Below are 22,085 nucleotides of genomic sequence, written 5' to 3' on the forward strand. Positions count from 1 at the left end.
AACTCAGCTCACCTCTCTAGCCTCAACAACACAAAGTCTGCTTCGACTATCAAGGCACCCCGGAAATAGCAGTTCACAAGAGAGTGACAAATATACGAAAGAAATAGAGGGAAATGACGATGGTAAGGATGAGAAGAGAAAATGCAGCAGTCTCCCCAATGTTGTTCCGGCACAGTATCAGCATGATATTGATACTGCACTTAAGAACTTGTTAAAATCCCCCTTTGGAAATGGTCTAAAGACAACTTCAGTCAATAGCACTTCCCTAGTGGGGGTGGGGGGGGGTATAAGTGGTTTAAATGGCTTCACTAATACCAATCGTAGATAGGGGAAGAGGTCAAGGACAGCCTGACCGCTTGTGCCTTCATCCCACTTGCTTCACTTGTGAAGTCACAAACCCAAATGCTGGATTAGCCACCTCAAGGACAATACAGCCCTTGTCAACATAATAAGAAATCTCTGTCTCATGGGCTTACCTTAGTATCCCTTCACCGTAAGTTACCTTGATCCAGATGATCACAGATTAGATAAAAAGAGATAAAGGAGTAAAAATTGAGCAGAGTTCGAATTGTTCTCATTCTATAAGTAATATATTTTTTGTTACAATCAGTTCAGGGCTGTATCGGCAAGTTGGCTACTCCACTGACTTGTGTATCTAAAAGGGCATCACAAGAACAAAAAAAACCCAAGATGACAGAGATTTCCAACATTCGTCTTCCTCGTTTTGACTTTAAGCATAGGCATACTCTAGCCCCCTCATTTATTAAAATACACTCATTGAATACCGTTGCATCAACAAAATTGACTGCATGATTTAGAACATAATAAATAGAATCAAAGTCTGACAAATTAAAATATTATGATACGGTACTTAATGAAACTCAAAAGCAGAATTGTAATTCACTGATTTTTTATTAAAAAGCATAATTTCAAATCAAACATTCCTTAAACCTCCAGCAAAACGTGAGCAAAAATTTCATAAGAAAACATACTTATACTGTCACATCATCATTTCTTGTAATACTTCCCCATCAACTTACCAAGATTTTCCCAAATTCATCAAAGGCACAACATACCATTGTCAATCAGAATCAAGAAAACAATTCAGAAATAATAACTAATTGAACAAATTGGGCAAATGACCCTGAAGAGAGCAAATTATGCTTCTTCTTGAGGAAGCAGAATCAAATGCAAAAGAGAAAAAAAATGCAAAATCAATAAATCTGTTTTTTTCCTTTTTTTTTTTACTTGTGGAGATTTTAAATTCCACATCTCCATCAATACAATTTAAATCACTTGCGAAGAGTGGGCTTTAATCTTCCCTTTCAAGGGCAACCTTGGGTGAGAGGGATAAAATGTCCAAACAGAAAGGCAGAGAAACACAGATAAACACAGCCCTTCAATTGTTCCACAACTAGAGAACCCCAAAAAGTGTGTCGTACACAAAGAGAAGTCAATAAACCATTTTTCCAGCTCCTTGCACAACAATAAGTAGTAAATGAAGACACGTAACCTCTTTGCATATAACGGCTGCAGGGCTGAAATGATAACTTGCAAAAAATAAGTCGGCACTGATCATGGTTTTGAACATTGGAGTATATAAAACTACTCCCAATAAATTAGCCAATTAAAATAAACCTAGTCAAAACAATGGCAACATAAAATGATAAAACTAAAACACAGGCTGCTCTAAAGCAAATAACACAATCAACAGAAAACACAGGCTGCTCTAAAGCAAACAACACAATCAACAGAAAACACAGGGGAAAAATTGCAAACATTCCATATCCAATCAGCTGTAAGGTGAGTGAGCTGTGAATAAATCATAGCTGGATAAAAAGGCACATGCATAAAAATATACAGCTAGTCAAGCACAAATAACTCAAACACCGAAAGCTTGAATTCATGGGTAGCTCAAGTAATATGCCATTCCCTGTCTGAATGGATATATTTTCTTGGTATTGGCAACACTGTTTTCTCAAACACCAATACAAATGTGTCAATCAGCTCCTCTGAAAAAAGCTGTCCAAATTGTTCCTCACTATTGTTTCGAATTCAAATCTCCCGGCACGCATGAATGAAAAGAAGCACACCCATCATCATGTAGAGTATCAGATTACATGAGCCCACCAGGTTCACTGCCACACAGCGTAATGCATGACACTGATGGTGTTGAGTCACATCATTGTGCATTACATGTACCGGTAGTGCATAAGGTGTTAGAATCTCCAAGAATCAAGTCGTACGAGGGTGGTTGCTCGGAGGTGATCGAAAACAGACAGTGTCGCACAGTATTGGGCTGTATGGTGAGTGAATTGTACTTGTATCTGTGTGTATGTGTGTGTGATTTTTAAACATGAAGGTATGGACTGAGAAGTGATTACTCAAGGGGGAAGCTTGGCGTGCTCTGACCAGTGCTAGTTACATCATCATGATCCTGACCTGATGTACGAGCAATTTCCATTCCGTTTTTTAAAGTTATAAGGCTTATCAACACAACTCGCATCCTTTCTTTTATTTTGACACTGAACAAGGCACACACATTATCCATCCCTTTATCCTTTCATGGACGTTGTGCACTTTTCATGATTTTGACCACTAACTGTCACAGTAATTGTTTCCATAAATACTTCCCTTAATTTTTGTTCTTACTAGTTACTCAAAATTACAGATGTGTTGAACTCATTTATCAATTCTTAATGTGGTCAAGATATTTGAGGCTGAGTGTATAACCCTTAAACCAGAACGACATTTCGAAAAATTAAACGATAGAACATACCTAATGTTAAATTCAGTATGAAAAAGGTATCACATTGAAAAATAACGATAATCAAGTTACTGTACAAGTATTCCATTTTCTCCTCAAATACAAAGTGGAATGCATTTACCCAACATATATAGGAGCTAGTACTCAAGACCTTCCCTGATGACCATGTTTTCAAAAAACTTCAGATATCTCAAAAGCAATGAGGAGTGTACCAACTATATTTGTGAAAAAAAATGTTAAATTTTCCTATATATTTAACTCAGGAGAAATGCTAGCATCTCTTTATAATGCAACAAACTACAATAGTAAATACAAAAATTTGCATGTGGACCCTTTTCTCAGGCATGTACACATGTTACTGAGAACTTTATCACTTGAGTACAACTTTTTCCGCAGTGACCTTATATATGCAGAAACTGTCAGTTCTGGAGTGGCCCAGATATAATACCAGTTCAAATTTTTTCAAGTTTGTCAAAGAATTTCCTAAAGCCTCAGAAAGACCCACAGAGGAATTCAATCATCTGCGGCAGCCCTAATTTCCTTCTAATCTTAGGATTAGAAACTGTTGCAATACTAGAAAGCACATACTCTTACACACACAGACACACACACAGACAGACACACACACACACACACACACACACGTAAAACATACTCATTCACACATTAACGCAAACTCATACATTTGCATCCCCTTGATAATGATTTCACCCTCAACACATTTTACCACACCCTGAAAATAAAATCAATGAGCGAACAACAAAAGGAATACAATGCAACGCTGCACCAGGTCAGAGTAGATCGTAGAAATAGTCTAGCCCCTGTCCAACTTCCCACAATGAAATGCCGACGCCCATTTCTCTAGCCAAATCCAGTCGGGATTGGATAGATTTAAGTGTTGGGTAGTACATTTTGTAGTTGCCGTCAGAGCTCCTGTTGAGAAAAATGGAAACAGGGGAGGAGGGTTGAGTCAGAGCTTTCAGTATTCCATTCTTTTACTTCTGATAATATAAAGGAGAATATTTTCTGAAAGACAAGTGTAATATATGTGAAGTGTGGAAACAAAATGGGTTACTTCCCACAAACCATGAATGGAGACATAGGCTCAAAATCGACACTAGGGTCAAATTTGTAAATGTTCCAATGATACCATTTTCTTCAAGTTCAACTTTTTTAAAACATTCTGTGCTTATAAATTATACAAGCTTCACCTATAAATATGACATATCTATTTCCAAAGAGCTAAAACCCAAGAAGAAACTCATTTTGTCAGACGTCTTACATATCAGAAAAAAAGAAAAGTAAAGCAGTGAAGCCTTCGTATTATGTCAATCTCCAATAAGATTGAGTTTGCGTCTAACTCTTTCACAGCATACTGAAGGCTATTAAAGAGAAATAGGACCTATGAGTTTGTGTCTTTGCCTGAAACAATTGCAGAACCATCTTCTGTTCTAAAACATCTGAGTCGATGACTCATTTGAAGTCAATACACAGCAACTTCACATCCCTCTGACTCACTTTTGGGTTGCAACACACAGATCAAAGATAGTCTAAAAACATGAATCATTGTAGTTAATGCAGTTCAAGGAGTTTATAGCCTCACAATTAAATGGAACCCACAATGCATGCCCTGTGACTGTACTACACATTTATGTTCTTGCACAAAAACTCTATGACTCAGTGTCTCACCCGCATTGTTAAATAGAAATTCTTTTTACAATTTCACCTGCCACGTAACTTATCTCTGAAAAACGAACATCTTCTTTCAGTGACTAAGTTCACAGAACAACCATTCATGATTTCCCTATACATTTGACTTTCAAATAACAACCACCTCCATATCATGACCATGATAACTTTCAATAAGGCCCCAGGAATGAAAAGTCAAAAATGTAACTCAGCGCAAGGAAATAAATGCAGCACACAGTGAAAACAATAAAATATGAGCGGATAGTTTCATCCTCGTCAAGAAATCTGTGGTCACACCCCTGCTCTGCATACTAGTATTAGAAATGTGTTCACACAAAACTAATTCAGCAACAATGCATTTTGTTTAAATAAACCAAATAGTGCTTCCCCTAATAAACATATTCATGTACATCGTTAGTGTTGCAATGGAACCTCATTACCATGAAAAGTTAAATTATACAGGTGGAGAAAAAAACTAACTGTTTAGAGACTGGACCCTTTTTATATCTAAAAAGGCCCTGATTGTTTGGGGATGTTTGTCATTTACAATTAAGTTAGACAGGTTTATTTTATTTGATCTATGTCAAAATATTTTACAAAATGTTTCTCCAATTAACCTAACAAGGTCCTATCTCGACATCAACGATATAATCCAATCCTGTTCTTCAATTTAATCAGAGGGGCCTTTATTTCCCATACAAAATACAAACTATTATTCACCTCTATATGGCAGACATCTGCCCAAGACGATAACCTATTTAGAAACAAAAAGTAGTCTCTTTACACAGGTATTATCTTATATTACATGGAACTGGAACTAAATATTTTTCTCGCAATTTTCCACCAACTACTTACAAATATGTTGACCACTGGGCACTCTCCAGCAGTAACCTATTGAGAGCTGATTAAATGTTGCATTCATGGCCTCAAATACACACATTAAAAATGTATTCAACAGAAATCTATGGGTCTGGGGTACCTCAAAAGAGGCATGTTGCTTAATGTTACAAAATATCAGTATAAGCCTATCAGTTTGCACAAAACTGTCTATTTTAAGCCAGGGCTATCCATAAAAACATATGATGCATGTGAGTATGATGCCATTAACAAAAGTTTACCCAAACGGAGGCCAAAGCAACATTTCCAGGCTATACTGCAAGCAGTTTATATCTCAAAAGTTGCTAAAGGTCAGATTTGGTTTGCTTATCTATTTCTAACTTTTTTGTGGGTTTCTCCTACTTACTTGTATTCCACCACATGTTCAGCTGTCTGCTCATCCCACTTGAGAGATGGCTTAGCCTTTTTCAGGATTTCAATATACCTTAAAAAAAAAATGATATTAGTTGTATACACAAAAGTCCCTCAGTACAATCTCAACATATTGTACAATGAAAACCAAATGATAAAGCCTAAACCTATAATTATCATGAAAGAATAATGTGGGGCACTTATACTGCTTTGATTGAAAAAAAAAATATATCACTTTTTTTCCTACAAAAGAGATTGATAGTTAAGAGGCAGGGGATGAGGCGGATTGAGACAAGAGTGATATAAGCAGGGAGAAAAAAGAAAGACAGAAAAAGAAAGAAACAGAAAAAAACAGAAACTGAAAAACAGGGAGAATGAAAAGAACAGGGTGTAGAAGGAGAGGAGGGAGGGAAAAAATGGAAGAGACAGAGAAAAATATAGAATTTGAAGGAGACCAGAGAAAGAGGAAAGGGGAACACGGGGAGAGAGTGAGAGATAAAGAAAGCAGATAATAAGAAATGGAGAGGGTCAAAGTGGAAGATTGGGAGGAACAGAACAGGGTTAAGGAAAGGGAATGTAGAATTAGGAAAGAGAAACAAAAAAGAGAGAGAAAGAGAGAGAGAGAGAGAGAGAGAGAGAGAGAGAGAGAGAGAGAGAGAGAGAGAGAGAGAGAGAGAGAAAGACAGACAGACAGACAGACAGACAGACAGACAGACAGAATGAGAGAGGGAGAGAGAGAGAGAGAGAGAGAGAGAGAGAGAGAGAGAGAGAGAGAGAGAGAGAGAGAGAGAGAGAGAGAGAGAGACAGAGAGAGAGACAGACAGACAGACAGACAGACAGACAGACAGACAGACAGACAGACAGACAGACAGACAGACAGACAGACAGACAGAGACAGAGACAGAGACAAAGAGACAGAGACAGAGAGAGAGGGGGGGGGGAGAAAAAGAGAGAGACAGAATTGATAAAAGAAAAGAGAGAGAAGGATGAAATCAAAAGTATACAGAGATAAAAAGAGACAGAAAGAGAGAGAGATGTCATGCTTGTGAGCACTTAGTGTACACAATTCTGTCTTCGGCTCAGACTACCAGTGGGGGCTCTCGTGGCCTAGAGGTTAAGGTGTTCGCCTCTCAATTGTCTCCTTTCACCTCCTTTCCTGCTCTCTAGCAATGTCCTATCGTCTGCTTTCTTCTCCTCTCTCTGCCCCCACCCCCTCACCTTCTTTGCCCCTTCCTCAGGGCTCCTCACTTTTTCTGCAGTCTTTTTACTGCTACTCCTTGGCTCTTTCTTATTGCTGTCTTTCAGCCACACCCCTGATCTTCTGATAGGAAAGATTGACACCAAGCCTTCTCGGACAAAGGTGAGAAATCTAGGAGGTCCCGTGAGCAAATTGCGCATGTTAAAGATCCCTTGGTGATCTAAAATCGATAACAGTAGGCTTTAGCCGCCACCCGGCCAAAATTGAAAATGCCCTACCAACTAAAAAATGTTAGCTGTGTCCAGCGCGCTCATATGACTTTATGAAGTTACGATCGCCGTAAAACACTTACCTAAAGAAAAAAAGACTACCCGTCTCCACTGATGGCAACAAAAAAACTTACTGATTCCCTAGCACGTGATCACCACCACCTCCGGATTTGTATTTCAGTCCATAGAAGTTGAGCCCCATTAGCAACTTTTTTCTGACGGGTGAGTTACTGTTGGGGGCTAGGTTGAGGATGCAGTCTCTTACCCACTCAATAGGGCTGTTGGGGCCAGGCCTGTGCAATGAGCAAGCAATACTTATTATGTTGTAACACACATGCTGACAGACACTCTTACAGACACTCTCACAGACACTCTCACAGACACTCTCATAGATACACAAACATGGTCTGTGTCGAGAAAGAGAGTGTAGATTCTCACTAACAAGTTGGAGTGGTTGGGTGCTTGGACTGTGGTATGTAGATATATACGGAGTGTTTATTCTTACAAACACTCAAGCTCAAAAGTCAAACTATCACAGTCTTTTATCCAAACCACAGGGCAGGGCTGAAAAGATGAGGTCAGGGAAAAAAAATGAAAGCACAATACCTGTGTGTGCACACATACACACACACAAACACAATCACAGCCAAATACACACACACAAAGGCATCCCTATAATCCTCGTTCAGGTATTTAAAACACACAATTTTACACAAATTCCCAAAGCAAGCCAACAAAGAAGAGCTTTGTCACCTTATGTGGAACAACCAAAAGGCATCCATGCTTCCAACAGATGACACGTCTATTTATTCACTTCAAAATGCTGCTCTTTGTTATTTTGACTTTTGGAAAAGCCCATCAACATGATAACCATCATATGGTGCTTGAAAAAAGCATGAAAGACAGACAGAAACAACATAGGCATGGTAAAGAAAAGGGACCAACCCAGAATTTATTGTACTCTCTAACAACTCAATTGGTTCAATCCTATTGGCCTAATAAGTCACTTAGGTGTTACGACAGGGGAAAACACAATGGGCTGAAATTCCCCACATCGCCACTTAAAATGGATTTGTACTTACCGGCCAGGGTTAGAAAAGTCATAGGTCATCAAACTAAAACGGTCCACGTAGCTGCTCAGGGCATCTACATCAGTTTTGCTAATCATGCCATCGATATTCCTGATGAGAAAACAAACACAACAAAATACTAGGACTAAACTAAACCTGAGCCTCCACTATAGATAGCCTCAGGATAATTCCTTTAAAAATTAACATAAAGTAAGAGTGCACTTTAAAGAAGTAATCTCGCAAAGACTACAACGAGGAGAGTAAAGATATGTCTGGTGTTTGCTGAGTACTCCAAAATATATTAAAGAAAAAAAATCTTATATTATGTTTTAGTATAAAATACATAGAAAAACCAGCATAAATATTTTAAAAGACAAACTAAACCGCATTTCAGACAATTGCCAAGACAGACAAGCAAAATCACTGCATGCGAAATGAAATGTCTCCGCAAAACCCTTAACATCACAAGACGAGACAGGCAGAGAAATGAAGAAGTAAGAGCAGCTATCGGCACTGAGTCCTGCCTGCATTACATAGAAAGACAGAGGATAAAATGGTTTGACCACCTGTAATGCATGTTACCTGACCAGCCAGCCTTGATAGCCTACAACAACAAGCACTCAGGCCATAAAGGAAGAGGAAGGCCACGCAAAAGATGGATCGAGGATGTCAAGGAAACCCTAAGAAAACATAACATCACAACTAAAAGAGCTGCGGAGCTGGCCTACCATAGAAAACTGCATCTCCCCTCGACCCTTAACGGCAACAGAGGATGAAAAAGTAAAAGTAAAAGTAAAGTAAGTACCCACTGAATCACCAACCAGCCCCAAAATAGCATCTGTATAACAGGGTAACTGCAGGACAACATATCACAAAAAAATCAACATGCTTACTCCCAGAAGACCACTGCTCCACACCATGCCCTCAGAAAAGACACTTTCCACAAACCAGATATCAATATCTATAAGAGAGTATATCTGTTACAGACTGGTGTACTGACAACAGGATACCTGGAATCGTCTAACGGAACTAACACATTTTAGGAGACAGAAAAGAGGGCAAAATTACAGACTGTGCATCTAAAAAACTTTGATCACTTACTCAGTTTGGTAAATCTACAGGACCTGATTGTCCCTACTTCTTATTGATTCATAATGATTATATATCAATGAGCAAAAGTGTTGTTAAAAAACACATTCCAACATATTTAATTTTCTTCAGGGGAAGGTAATAACGACAAAAGTATGAAAGGAGCTCCATATATATAATCATTATTACAAAGGGAAAACATTTTTTTTCCCAACTTGCAGTGCCAATGGTAGTATCTTGAGAGCTACTTCTCCACCATTTGTATTCAACATGACAAAGGAAAACAAACAAATATCTGATTAGAGCTGAAACTAAGGGCCAATCGAGTTACTTTCTGTCAGAGTGGCAGTGACTCATGGCATTTCTGACAGTTTTCTCTGTACCAATTTACAGGTCCGTAACCCCAGAAAACATTGTGCAATGTCCCATATGCATATTATTTATCTCCATTACAGGCTAAGGACTACAGTTACAAAGTTTCCACTGACCTGCCATAGACTGGAGGAGGAATCACAAGAATGAGCTCTTTCTTAGCAGCATGGAACATCTCACCCATGTGGCTGATGAAGTGCACCAGTTCCCTGAGGTAAAACAATGGAAAAGCTTCCTTAACAACATAGTTTCTGAGGTTGACTTTACACTGGACTAGAGCTCTAAATCACTACATGTACTTCAAAGAAAGATACCTCAAATCAAAAACCTACTAACTATAGCCCATGAAACCGGGCAAAATGTCTGATGTCTATATTTTTATTTCACATAAGAGACAGATACTAGGTATAGACTACAGAAGTGTTTTTTTTTCTTACTACTCTACCGCCCCTGTGAATAATCACTGCACATTTCATTGACATGTAGAGAGTGGTGGCACTTTAAAATAATGATTGTGTAATGGAATGTAGGCATTTTAGAAGAAAATGTTATTTAACTCCCAAAAGTACTGGAACTATTGCTTATAACAAAGTTATGGCAATTTCACTTACCCTGGATGAAAAAGTCACATTGCTGAAAATCACAGCTACTTTTATTGTTCTACATCCCCATAGAGAAACTCACAGAACTAACTCAATCAGGGCATTGACCTTAAAACAAACGATACATCTTTCAATGTGCAGTTCTTAAAAGCAAATTTCAAAACTGGTAATTCTTCTTTGTTTTGCTTCAGTTCTGATTTTTGTGTCTGTGAAGCTGATGCTAGCAGTATCCAGATGTGCATGTTTTACGGTTGATAATAAAACAGCAGGGTGTTTTTTTCTCTGACCACCACAAAAAAGTTATAACAACCCTTACAACATATCTTTAACAACAGCATCAATCACCCTCTGATTTTCTCTAAAAGCATTGTTCATTGCATCTAAATCATACTCTTAAAACACTAACGTAATATTCTTCTCCTCATCAGCATCATCTTGCAAGATCTCATTGACAACATCTTCGACATGAAACAAGCATCTGGAAACAGCCAATTTGACTAAAAATAAATCCATGTATTGTGCAAATTGCCATAATAAATCATTTCAGAAAATAAACCCACATTCAACCAAATGAGAGTTAAAGTTAAATGATCAAAGGTCACACTTTTCACAAATGGGTTCATTACCCTGACCTGTTCAGCTTGCCCCTTTTGACTGTACGTAAAAACTGGCAGGACGTGGTCATGCAATGTATTATTAACTGGGTGTGGCCCATCGAATGCTGAACACCAGTGCCTCCCGATGCAGTCAAGCATTTTCTCCCTTGGTTGGAAATTCTATTCCATTTTAATTTTACCTCGAATAACAAGCAGCTTCACCATAATCATTCACATAAATTACATCTGTGTTCGTTATAAGTAAAAGGACTATCACCCTATCAAATTCCATGTAAACAAACGGTACTGTTTTGACAACACAAGAAGAAGATACTGAAGACACATAAAAGACAAGGACTAGAGGGAAAGTTTTTGTTCAAATGATGAGAGGCACTTTGAATCAATAACAGGCTGAGAAGAAGTAAAAATATGAAATTGTATGAAACATCTTGACAAACTACTCACTTGCGTTTCTGTCCTCCTAACTGCGACCATATCTCCACCACAATCCCGGGCCATTTGTACTCCTAGATAGAAAGAATATTAAAAGAAAAGTCACAGAGGCCATTAAACAAAAAATTAGGGTCGGAGTTGTCAGTTCAGAAACACAATTTCTCCATTTCAGTTGTTAGTTTTGAGCGAGGGAGCCGGACATGAATCAGACAATCACGCTCCCCAGGAATAGATAGAATGAAAGAAACAGTGATGAGTGGATGAAAAGGGCCCACAAACCATACTCAGAACTGGGAGTGATAAAATCTGTTCAACCATAAAGGCTGCATAAAGTTGATGTTATTTTGACTTTACTTCAAAAAACCAAAAAAATCTAACACTCCAGCTCACATGATAAGGGAGACTACTCATGAAACTAAATAGGCTGGACAACACAAGAGGCAATAAGACTTTTTTAAAGTGACAAACACCTACAAAGCAAACTGGAACAGAAAAAAAGTTAAAACAATGACTCAATCAACACATTATATTTGTCGAAAGGTGAAAAAACCTACGGCTACTGAAGCACAGGATACTACGAAATAAAAAGCAGAGTAAATTCCAATGAGGCACTTCACTCAGTGAACTTAAACATCAAACGAAAAAACTACCTTTGCTGAATTTTCGCTTTTAAATATTCATGCATTCATAGTTTTATTTTTCAGATGCATAAAACTCTACCAGTGTAAACGCTGTCATGGATAAACAGAAAATTAGTGTTCTAGAAAGAAGCAAAGACCAGACTAGGATAACAGTAACACATAAAATATGTAGAAAGAGCAAAACCACATTATGTCCAAGCTTCCTCGACAAAAAAAATATTACATGCAAAACATTTTCAGCAGTGCTTTCACCTTGACTACTGAACAACATTCAAAAAGTAACATTTTTTTCTGTTTCACTGTTTGGTTTCAGGGCCAGCAGATGATAAATTCAGTAACTCACAAAGTAACTGGTGTTTGAGTACACATCTGGTATTGTTATTCAAATGCCTATTCAGACAGCAACATGCTGGGTGTTGATGTACTTTCAAACATTCATGTAAGAGAACTTTCAATTTAGGTTTGTGATTACTTTGAAACTACACAGGTGGTCAGCACATGCCTGCACTTCTCTCAAAGTATTTACAACCTGCATAGCATGCTCATCACTAGTCTCAACTATTTCTTCATGCTTAAAAGAATTGGAACCTGATCCCATCCTGCCAATCTTCACACAAGGGGTGTAAAACCCAGAGAGAAAAAGCCAACAGAGGTGCAACACCCATGCCATTACAAAGAGCATGTAGATTCAACACATCACATTATAGTTAAAAGTGCAGCTTCATGAAAATATAGGGCAAAAATCTGTTTACTTTGATAGTCGCCAGAATCGTTTCAATGCAGTCCTCTATGCTGTCCTCATCTTCAAACAAACTATTGAAGTCCTCCAAACTCCAGCCATCAAATAGAAGTCTTGGGACTGAAAATTATAAAACACAAATTGAATGTCTTGTAATCTTGAGATGAGAAGCTAGCATCTTCTTTCTTTACTACATTTATCATCTCACAACACCATGCGGCTACCCTTGGCAGAATACTTAGTTTCTCCGATCAGCAATATTACCACACTAATCTGAGCAAAGGTGAAACTGATATAAAGCTTTTTTCTTTTCGCTTCTGGAACTACAAAGTAAAGGTAAACAATAATTGTGTAACGTTCCAATTCACACATCCAGGAACAGATACTTTTTTGTTTCTCTACATATGCAGCCAAAAATTAGCTCAAAATAATTCTTGCTGAATGGTGGCGCTGTACAGTTCAATAATAAGAAAAAATGCACTCAGTGAGACAGACGACACAAGAAGGATCTGCTGGGTTTTTCCCCCAATTGCAGCAAAGTGCATCCCAGTAGGCAGAGTTTACAAAGATAAAAGACCATAAATATATAAAAACTTACCAAGGAAGTCATTAAAAAAAAAAACCTACTTAAAAACATGACACTGACACTCAAAAAACGTACTGACGAAAAAAAAATCTCATATGATTTTGAGAGAATTCTAATTCCCTCTTTCAAGCATTATAACATTATGGTCAATGTCACTGTCGACATGACACTCATCAACCACAAATTACCCATGCGTGTCTTTCGGCCTTGAACAACAGCTGAAATCCAGCCTGTGTAGAAAAAAAAGATTTTTTTAAAACGTTAAAATATCTCACTGAGGTATAAAACCATTACTAAAAACCAGTACTCAAAACAAAAGGAATGACCAAGGACAATTTAGAATAAAATCAATTTTTTATGGGTACTTACAGCTTCATTTTATGAGTCTTATAAAACAAAAAGTACTCATCCAGAAAACAAATCATTTCTAAAAATTCAAGATGTTAAATTCGATTAGCAGAACCTCAATATAGAACTAGCAGCAGACCAAATGACGTTAGAGAAAAGAGCAGCTGGATTAATAACAACATCAGGACTCTGACATAAAAATAAGTTGCTTGTCTCTGATGCCAAAGCACCAAGTCAAAGTCTTGAGTTCATGATCAGCAAACAACTTGTCTTTATTCCATACATTTTTGCACTCTTAATTTCAGAATAGGGAGAATCACATACCTCAACATTTCCGATGAGGATAATAAAACTAGAGGTACCATTGACCATTTCAATAACAACTTGAAAGTTGAAAGTTATAGAGAAGAAGGCTTGAAAAGGCTGACTGCAAGGAATAAATTCTAAATCCCTTCCCAAAACAAAAGAACCTCAAAATAGAATAAATTAATAATCAAGAGAATTTCTGAAAATATTCTACATGGAAGAACGGCAGTAAGCGTAAATATTTGTAATTTTGTTGTGCTGTCAAAGAGTTGAGGGTTGACTATCCCTGAGAAGTAGTAGTCGAGGAGGAGGAGGAGGAGGAGGAGGAGGAGGAGGAGAAGGAGAAGAAGAAGAAGGAGAAGAAGAAGAAGAAGAAGAAGAAGAAGAAGGGGAGGAGGAGGATGAGCAGGAGGAAATGAAGAAGAAGGAGCAGAGGAAGATGAGGAATGACAGCAGGACCTCCATAAAACAATGAGAAAATCTTACCTTTATCCACGTCATGTGTGCCCTGAATGTGATAGGCACCTCCTGGGTGTCGCTTCACCTGCAACCAGACTGGAGACACATACTGGAACTTTGACCCAAACAGCTTAGCTACATCATAGCCATGGTTGTTCCACTGTGGACACACAGAACAATCAGTAGTGTCGACAAGAATAACCCTGCCACTGCTATGAGTGACATACAACAGTCATGACATGATTGCTTGAGAATGGAGCTGGGATGATGGTATTTACAGAATGCATTCTGATCCCAAAAAATGATTTGATTACTGAGCCTTCAATGATTTTCACCATCAAAGACAGTTCTTATGTGAATATTTACAGATGGTGTAAACACAAAGTAGCCCACTAAGAGTAGGAAATATGTCTAAGTGATCATACCTAAAAAAAAAAAAAACAGGCGAGGTCAACCCTTTCAGACACTAAACAGTATGCAAGACCAAATCAAGTTAGAATATTTAAGCAACTCCTTAAAAAATGTTCAAAGCATTTCCAAACCACAAGCTCTCCACTCTATAAGAATAAGACCAAGCACTCAACAAGGATAAACCAAAACAAAAAAATGGGCTAATGGATTATGAGGGTCACACGCTTACCTCACCAGCAGCTGAAAATGTGTTGCCTATTAGTCAACAGTGGGAGGGGTCAACGCAACATGATTGGTTGGAGGGACTACCTAACAAGAATGACAGGTGATTGGATATGACGGCTCGCACAGAACGCCCGCGGCAAATGACAGAATTTATGACAAAACGTAATGGAGTCACTGAGGTGGCCATCTAAGACAGGCGTTTTTTGTTTGGTGTGATAGGGGTTGTGTATTAAAATATGGTGGCTGCGGTGGCATTGGACAGGTGACCGTTTTACACAGTGAAATTATTAAGAAAAAAAGCAAGGGGGAAAATGGAAAGTGGCCGTTTGTACAGATGGCCGTATTATAGAGTTAGCCCTCATGGCAGGTTCGACTGTATATCCGATTTCCTGTAAACACATGTTTAGTCAAGATTAATTTACCACGCCTTATCAAAAATGTAATATGCCTCATTGGGCAAATTGTAAAAAGGCAAACCGCTATCAATTAATAGCTTACCGGGGTCACATAAGCCAGGATCTCTCCTTCGAAATTTTTCACCTCTCGGTCTCGATCAAAATATAAAGAATGTTCTTTGATGATGTCTTTGGCTTTGGGCGTGATACTGACAAGGCCCCTGTCAACAACATTCTTGTCAGCAACTTCAACCTGTTTCACCGAGACCAATGAATGAAAGACAAAGGACAGAACGGTTATTAGAGTTAAAGACAAAATAAACAAACAAATGACTCAGACTCCACAAAGATTAATTCCTAGCAAATTAAAATTAAAATTGGTGTATACAATATTTCTTGGATAAGTTACTGGGCAGCAAGTCAGAGAGAAATGTAGTGGCAAATCTGGCTCATACATTACAGTCACATCCCACTACACTGCCAACCTTGGGATATAAGTTGTGATTTAAGTCATAAACGTCGGCAGTTAAAACAGTTCATAATTAATCATAAAACTGGCAGGTAGATAATCTGAGACAGGAATGTAACCTTTTTTATCATGCCTTTGAAGCAGTAAAGAAATTTGAATATTGATGCTCAGCTGACAAGAGTTGATACAGCACAAACTAGTACCTTCGTTTCTTTTTTCTTCTTTCCTCTGTCACTCTTCGATAAAGTTCCTTCTGCAGGGGGCAGCAGGAACTGAAAGGACAATGCTACTGTACAAATCCAGACGGTTGGTAATTCAAAGTGCATGATGTTCTCTGAAACAAAGGTAGATTTAACAAGGTGCATTTATCCTTCAAGGGAGAACGAAAAGAGAAAGGCGAAATAATATCTAGTGCAGAACTATGGATGCACAGAACAGGAGAACTGGATATTATAATATAGTTGGAGATACTGGTCCACGATCATCATTACTGGAGAGTTAGTTGAATGGCCTAGCTATGGTCTAAATCCAATGAAAGAAAATAAGATGGAACCCATTCAGATATGAGGTAGGAAGAAGGCGGTGGCGATGGAATGATATCCACAGGGTAAAAGATCAAGGGGAAGACCGCGTGGAACCTGGAGAAGAATTACAGAAATTGATGTACAGAAAAGTGAGAAGACAAGGAATGACATCAAGAGGCTAGCCCAAGATAGAAAAAAAGTGGAAAAATGGTTGTCCGCGGCCTATACCCTGGAGCAGGGTGAGAAAGGCAATGATGAGAGTCTAAATGCTCCACAAAGGGAGCAAAGGCAGAAATAATCATTCATAATACACACGACTTCATTTTGCTGAATGGTTCTCAGATTTATTTATGGCCAGCTCTATTCGGACTCGAGTGCAATTAGATTTTTTTAATCTATTCGAGTCCAAATATAATATGGGTTTTATCTATTCAGACTCGGGTTCGAAGAAATGTTTTATTTATTCGGACTCAGCTTCAAAGTGAGTTATGTGAGTGTAAGGAGGTTACATACTGTCGTCGCCGGATTTTACGTAAAACCAGAATTAGAACAAGAATTACCTACTAGGGCTGTGTAATTGTGTCAAAAGTCAAAAGACTGCACTCTCATTGCCCAATGGTAGAGTCTACGTGCACGGTAACCAAACAACTCAGGGTCTTTCCACCACCACTACAGCATCATCATTACTTCCACCACCATTTGCCTTTCCACATGTCTAATTTCATTTTGTTGTGTGTTATAGTTTTTCTGTAATCAACTTTTTAAAAATCACATCGCACGACATGGACAGCCGTGGCCTCTTCCCAACACCTCTCCCCCCAGCAAGCCGAGAGTGCGTGATCGCTACGCGCAGTCTTATAGGTCGACATGATTAACTTTGCCACCGGCAAGGTCAACTCATCTAGGTTGCTCTGATGATGTAGGGAGGGCCAGTTTAGGTAGATCTAGTAACTGGATATTAAAGCTCATGTCTTGATTGTTATCATTATAATCAAGAAAAATTTCATAAATGCGGGAAATATTCAAATTAGGAACAGGGGTCGGAAGTCGGAGCAGGCGTCATGCTGGAATCAATTTAAAGTCAGGACATAATTTTTGTCTATTCGGACTTGAGTCAAAAAAGTCACTCCATTTATTTATAATATAGATCTAAAATCAATTATTTATTTAAGCACAACTATGATTTCATCCTAGATCTATAGACCAAGGACTACCTTCAACAACTCATGTGAGAAAAAGTACAGCATACGATGATACAGTCAGAGACCATATCATGAAGATAACTTTTAGGCAGACGGGCTGCGAGAACCTATGATATACCCGCGCTTGAAGATTCTATCTGGAATGAAGTCTAGATCTAAATTTTGAAAGTGAAATAAATAGGCCTACCTCACCTGATTTCAGCTTTTAAGTTCAAAATCTAGACTTCATTCCAGATAGAATCTTCAAGCACAGGTAGATCCATGTCATGTTCTCGACAGACATGTCACTGAAAACAAAAAGTTGAAGCCAACAGGCAAGACGTAAACTAAGCTTGCACTTGCCATGCAAATCAATAGAGATCTTGCAATATCAGATCTAATAGATCTAGAGTCTAGATCAGTGGTTTTCAAAGTGGGCGCTACCGCCCCTGGGGGGCGGTGGCGACAGTTTGGGGGGCGCTGTGGCAAAATTGGGCGATTGGGGGCTGTGGTGGGCGTTAAGGGGGCTGTGTGAAATTTTCATGAAATGCAACATAAAAAATGGTGAAGGGAAAGAAGCCACATAAAAAACAAAAACAAAAATTGATAACTTAGACATAGTTTACAATACTATTTATTACTAAGAACTTTCTTTCCCAGCACTCAAAGTCAAAGCCCATATAAAGATGATTCATCCCGGCAAATCTGACAACTATCTGGCATTCTTCAAAACTGTAAAGATCAATTTTCAGAAATAAAAATCAATTAAATAGATGTTTGCAGCCGACGTTGATCAAGCTGATGAAGACTTACGAGCTACTTATAATTATCTCTGCTAATTGCAAAGGCAGGCAAACCACGTACTCTCGGTGAGGACCTCATTACCTGCGATAAGAGAGGTGGTAAGAACAGTCCTGCACCGTGCCCCGGAGCCTGTGTTGAAAGTTCTTGCCACTAAGTGACACTACCGTTCAAAGACGTATGGATGGGATGTCAGCAAAGGTAAAGGAATCATTGTGCAAAATGCTTAAAGGACGTGAGTTCAGCCTTCAACTAGATATCGGTTCATAGAGGGTGAGGTAAATAATGCAAGAATTGTTATTTGCGAAAATGTTGAAACAAAAGTCGAGTCTATTTTAAAAGAAAAGTGGTCCAAGAATTTTTCGAGGAGAAACAGATTCCTCCGGCCTATAAAGTTGCCTGTGCAACAAAAGGAGCACCGTCGATGACCAGTCTGTACCGTAGATTTATGAGCTTCTTGAAGAAATCAGTCCCTTGAGTACTAACTGTTCGCTGTGTCATTCACAGACAGAATTTGGTGACAAAAAACCTGAATGAAAGTCTGCATGACACACTGGCCATTGTCATCAAGTGTGTGAACGAGATCAACTTCCATGCTTTGAACTCGAGATTATTCCAACAGCTGTGCACTGAAAATGACGAGAACCTTCAATTCTTTCTTTTGCACACTAAAGTCCGGTGGCTCTCAAAAGGAAACTGTTTAACATGATTATTGTTGGGCCTGTTTGACTCTGTGCTGGAGCTTTTTTCAAGAAACAGACAGTGATCTCTGCAATAAACTGAAAGAACACAAGAACAACATTTCGTTCCTCACAGATCGTTTCACAAAGTTCAACCAGTTCAACTTGCAGCTGCACGGGGATGACACCAACCCGATCAAGGCAAAATCAATGATTTCGTCATTCTTGTCGAAATTGGAATTGTCTCACCGAAACATTGGCAGAAGAGAATTTGCTCAGTTTCCTAGCTTGACGGAGACACTGAAAGAAGGGCAGGTTTCTGGCGAGGAACTAGAAATAGAAACCAACCACCTCAGAGATTTGCATGCTGATATGATCGCGAAGACAAGGTTTACTGATGTCTTTTAACAGGAAATTCCAGACTGGGTACTGGACCCACTCAATACTTGAACAGAGGGTGACTTGACAGTGGCAATTGAAGAAGAGCTGACAGTGAAAAGTGACTTTGAAATCAAACCATTGTTCAAAAAGTCGTACCAGTCATTCTGGTTGAAAACTATTGTGCAAAACAAATATCCCTCCCTGTGGGAAAATATCAAGTAGTTGTTCTCTGCTTTTCCTACCAGTCTAGTAGAAAGGGGATTCTGTGCAGTGACAAGGTTGCTGACGAAGCAGAGGAAAAAAATAAGGATCACAGAGCGGGGCGATTAGCATACTATGCTACTGACCAATCTGAAACCTGATGTTGAAAAGTTGGTTTCGTCTCACCAGGTCCGTACTTCCCATTAGGGCAGTGTCAATGACTTATTTGTATATGTTTACTCCGTACTTTATCCTTGCTTGACACCTGAATACGTCTTTTCTTTTTTGGCTTTTCTTTCTTCTTTTTCTATTAAAGCAAAATACTCCCTTGTTTAATAGAGTTTGTTATGTGCATATCCTGCCACTGCTGATGAAACTGAAGATGATGATGACGGCGATGATTACGATGATGGTGATAATTACAGACTAAGATCCATGCATACTTTTCTTACATGTGGTTTCTCACATTTGAATAGCTTAATAATATTTTAATGTTCTACAATGGAGATATAAACAAATCTCAGGCAACTTTATTGCAGCACCTTGATGGGAGAAAACGTTTCATAAAAATAATGTCAATCTGTTTTCAAACTAATGATCGCTATTTTGGGTTCTTTTATTTTAGTGTTTTGCTTCTGTAAATGTCATAATTTTAAATACATGTTTTTTTTATTGATGTTAACAACACTGGTCGTTTAATACCGATGACACATAAGCATAAAATAACTGTACTTTGTTCTCAGTGCCCTTGCATAACATTGAAGAAAAAATGTGTTTTATTACCTCTAGTACACACGCTTAACTTAAGACTCTGTAAGGATGGTGATTTTTGACCCAACTAATATTCAGAACCAAATCATTACAATTTTGGCACTTTATTTTTTACCCTACTTTTTGAGCTCTCTCTTTATTTGTGATTGTTATATATTATGCATGTCGTTATGTCGTACTGATGGTTGGGGCGGAGTAGGGGGCGCTGGGACTCGGCTGGGTGAAAAAGGGGCGATGGGCGAAAAAAGTTTGAAAACCACTGGTCTAGATCTATCATCTAGACATAAAACTAGGCCTAGGCCCATATACATGCCGTTAAATGTAGAAGACGCATCTTTCTGATTAGCTGCTAATTTTAGTAATGTGATGTCATCACTTCCTGGGAAACCCACAGACTATTTTAAGAAGGCAGTGGAGGTACCGCATGGAATGATGTGTTTTCGGTAACATTTCGTATTTCCTAGATCTAAGTACTTGGACATGATGGAAGATCATGATCGCTTAGATCTAGATCGCTGATGCTCAGAACAGTAAGACTAGGAACGCTGATGCTTGAAATTGAAACATGGTAAACGCAAAGACAATAAACCGCACGAAAATTGCCGTAAAGACACAGGAGGATTAGATCTAGATACCCCCCCCCCCTTCTCCTGCAGTCTTCACCACTAATATGTTATACATTAAAAAAACAAACTACAAAGCAACAAATTATAATTTATATATGGGACAAACTGTTGGTCAGTCGGGAGGAGGAGAAGAGAAAAAAATAACTGTCCGGGACCAGGATCGACCCACTCATAAAATCACTGCATAACTTCAAACGCAGACGCGCTGTCTATTCGGCCATCAGAACTTCCGACAGCGAGAGGTAGATTAAGCTTGATATACATAAACACTTCCATCTTTGGTGTCATGCGGTTGGCTATACTTATGTCCTCATGTGATCGAAGGGGTATCCTGGTCTGACGTCAAACAAGATGGGCGCCTTTTACCTAAAAACAGTTTGCGTCACTCTATGTTCAAACGCATGTTAGGCCCATGGCTTACTCACAAGGAAAAGAACAAAGGCTAGCTCAATTCGGACTCGAGCCCGAATATAATTTGTATCTATTCAGACTCGAGTCCGAATATGGGTTTTATCTATTCGGACTATGGTCCAAAAAAAAGGTTTTTATTTATGGGAGTGTATACAGACCCGGTAACCGGGAACAAAGTCACAAAGTATACAGACCCGGTAGCGGAACTCTTTTGTGATTTCGGAACATTTCAGCGCCCTCTTGGCTCAAGGTAGTGAGAATTCTGTGGGGTAGACCTAGATTCTTCTAGATCTATGGCCTAGGTCTCGATCTAGACAGACAAACATAAATCATTGATCTAGTTTCGAGGTTTGTCTAGATCAAGATCTAGATCTAAATGAAAATTGCGGATGTCTTTTTTCCTCCATTTTTGGAGTTAGAGTTGGAGGAATCACAATTTGAAAAAAATAAAAATGTAATTTTCAATCGAGCAGTCACGCTCTCTATTTCTCTCTCTCTCTCTCTCACTCACTCTCTCTCTCACTCACTCTCTCTCTCCTCTGTATCTGTGTATCGCTCGCTTTCTCTTTTTCTTTGC

The 22,085-nt window shown here is 38.7% G+C and overlaps 1 protein-coding gene across 2 annotated transcripts; it reads right to left on the bottom strand.

The window, feature by feature from the left end:
* Positions 1-893: 893 nt before the first annotated feature.
* LOC101861879 (chitinase domain-containing protein 1) lies at positions 894-17,942 on the bottom strand. Of its 2 annotated transcripts, none has more exons than XM_013080170.2 (12): positions 17,851-17,942; positions 16,136-16,266; positions 15,567-15,716; positions 14,460-14,592; positions 13,508-13,549; positions 12,747-12,853; positions 11,366-11,427; positions 9,819-9,911; positions 8,254-8,352; positions 7,306-7,464; positions 5,700-5,777; positions 894-3,700 (listed from the first exon to the last, which is right to left on the bottom strand). In XM_013080170.2, the coding sequence occupies exons 2-12, from the start codon at positions 16,256-16,258 to the stop codon at positions 3,559-3,561; spliced, it is 1,188 nt and encodes a 395-aa protein (XP_012935624.1). In that variant the 5' UTR covers positions 16,259-16,266; positions 17,851-17,942; the 3' UTR covers positions 894-3,558. The 2 variants fall into 2 exon arrangements, with proteins under 2 accessions (XP_012935624.1, XP_012935623.1); XM_013080169.2 differs by having other exon boundaries at positions 17,846-17,935.
* Positions 17,943-22,085: the final 4,143 nt, after the last annotated feature.

This window comes from Aplysia californica, unplaced genomic scaffold (assembly GCF_000002075.1).
Source record: "Aplysia californica isolate F4 #8 unplaced genomic scaffold, AplCal3.0 scaffold00076, whole genome shotgun sequence".
Classification (NCBI taxonomy): Eukaryota; Metazoa; Mollusca; class Gastropoda; order Aplysiida; family Aplysiidae; genus Aplysia; species Aplysia californica.

Coding starts and splice junctions, on each gene's coding strand:
- LOC101861879 (XM_013080170.2), bottom strand. CDS start 16,258: ATGCACTTTGAATTACCAACCGTCTGGATTTGTACAGTAGCATTGTCC. Junction 7,465..8,253: donor GACTTTTCTAACCCTGGCCG/GTAAGTACAAAT, acceptor CTCATTGCACAG/GCCTGGCCCCAACAGCCCTA. Junction 5,778..7,305: donor GATCACGTGCTAGGGAATCA/GTAAGTTTTTTT, acceptor TTTTTTTTTAAG/GTATATTGAAATCCTGAAAA.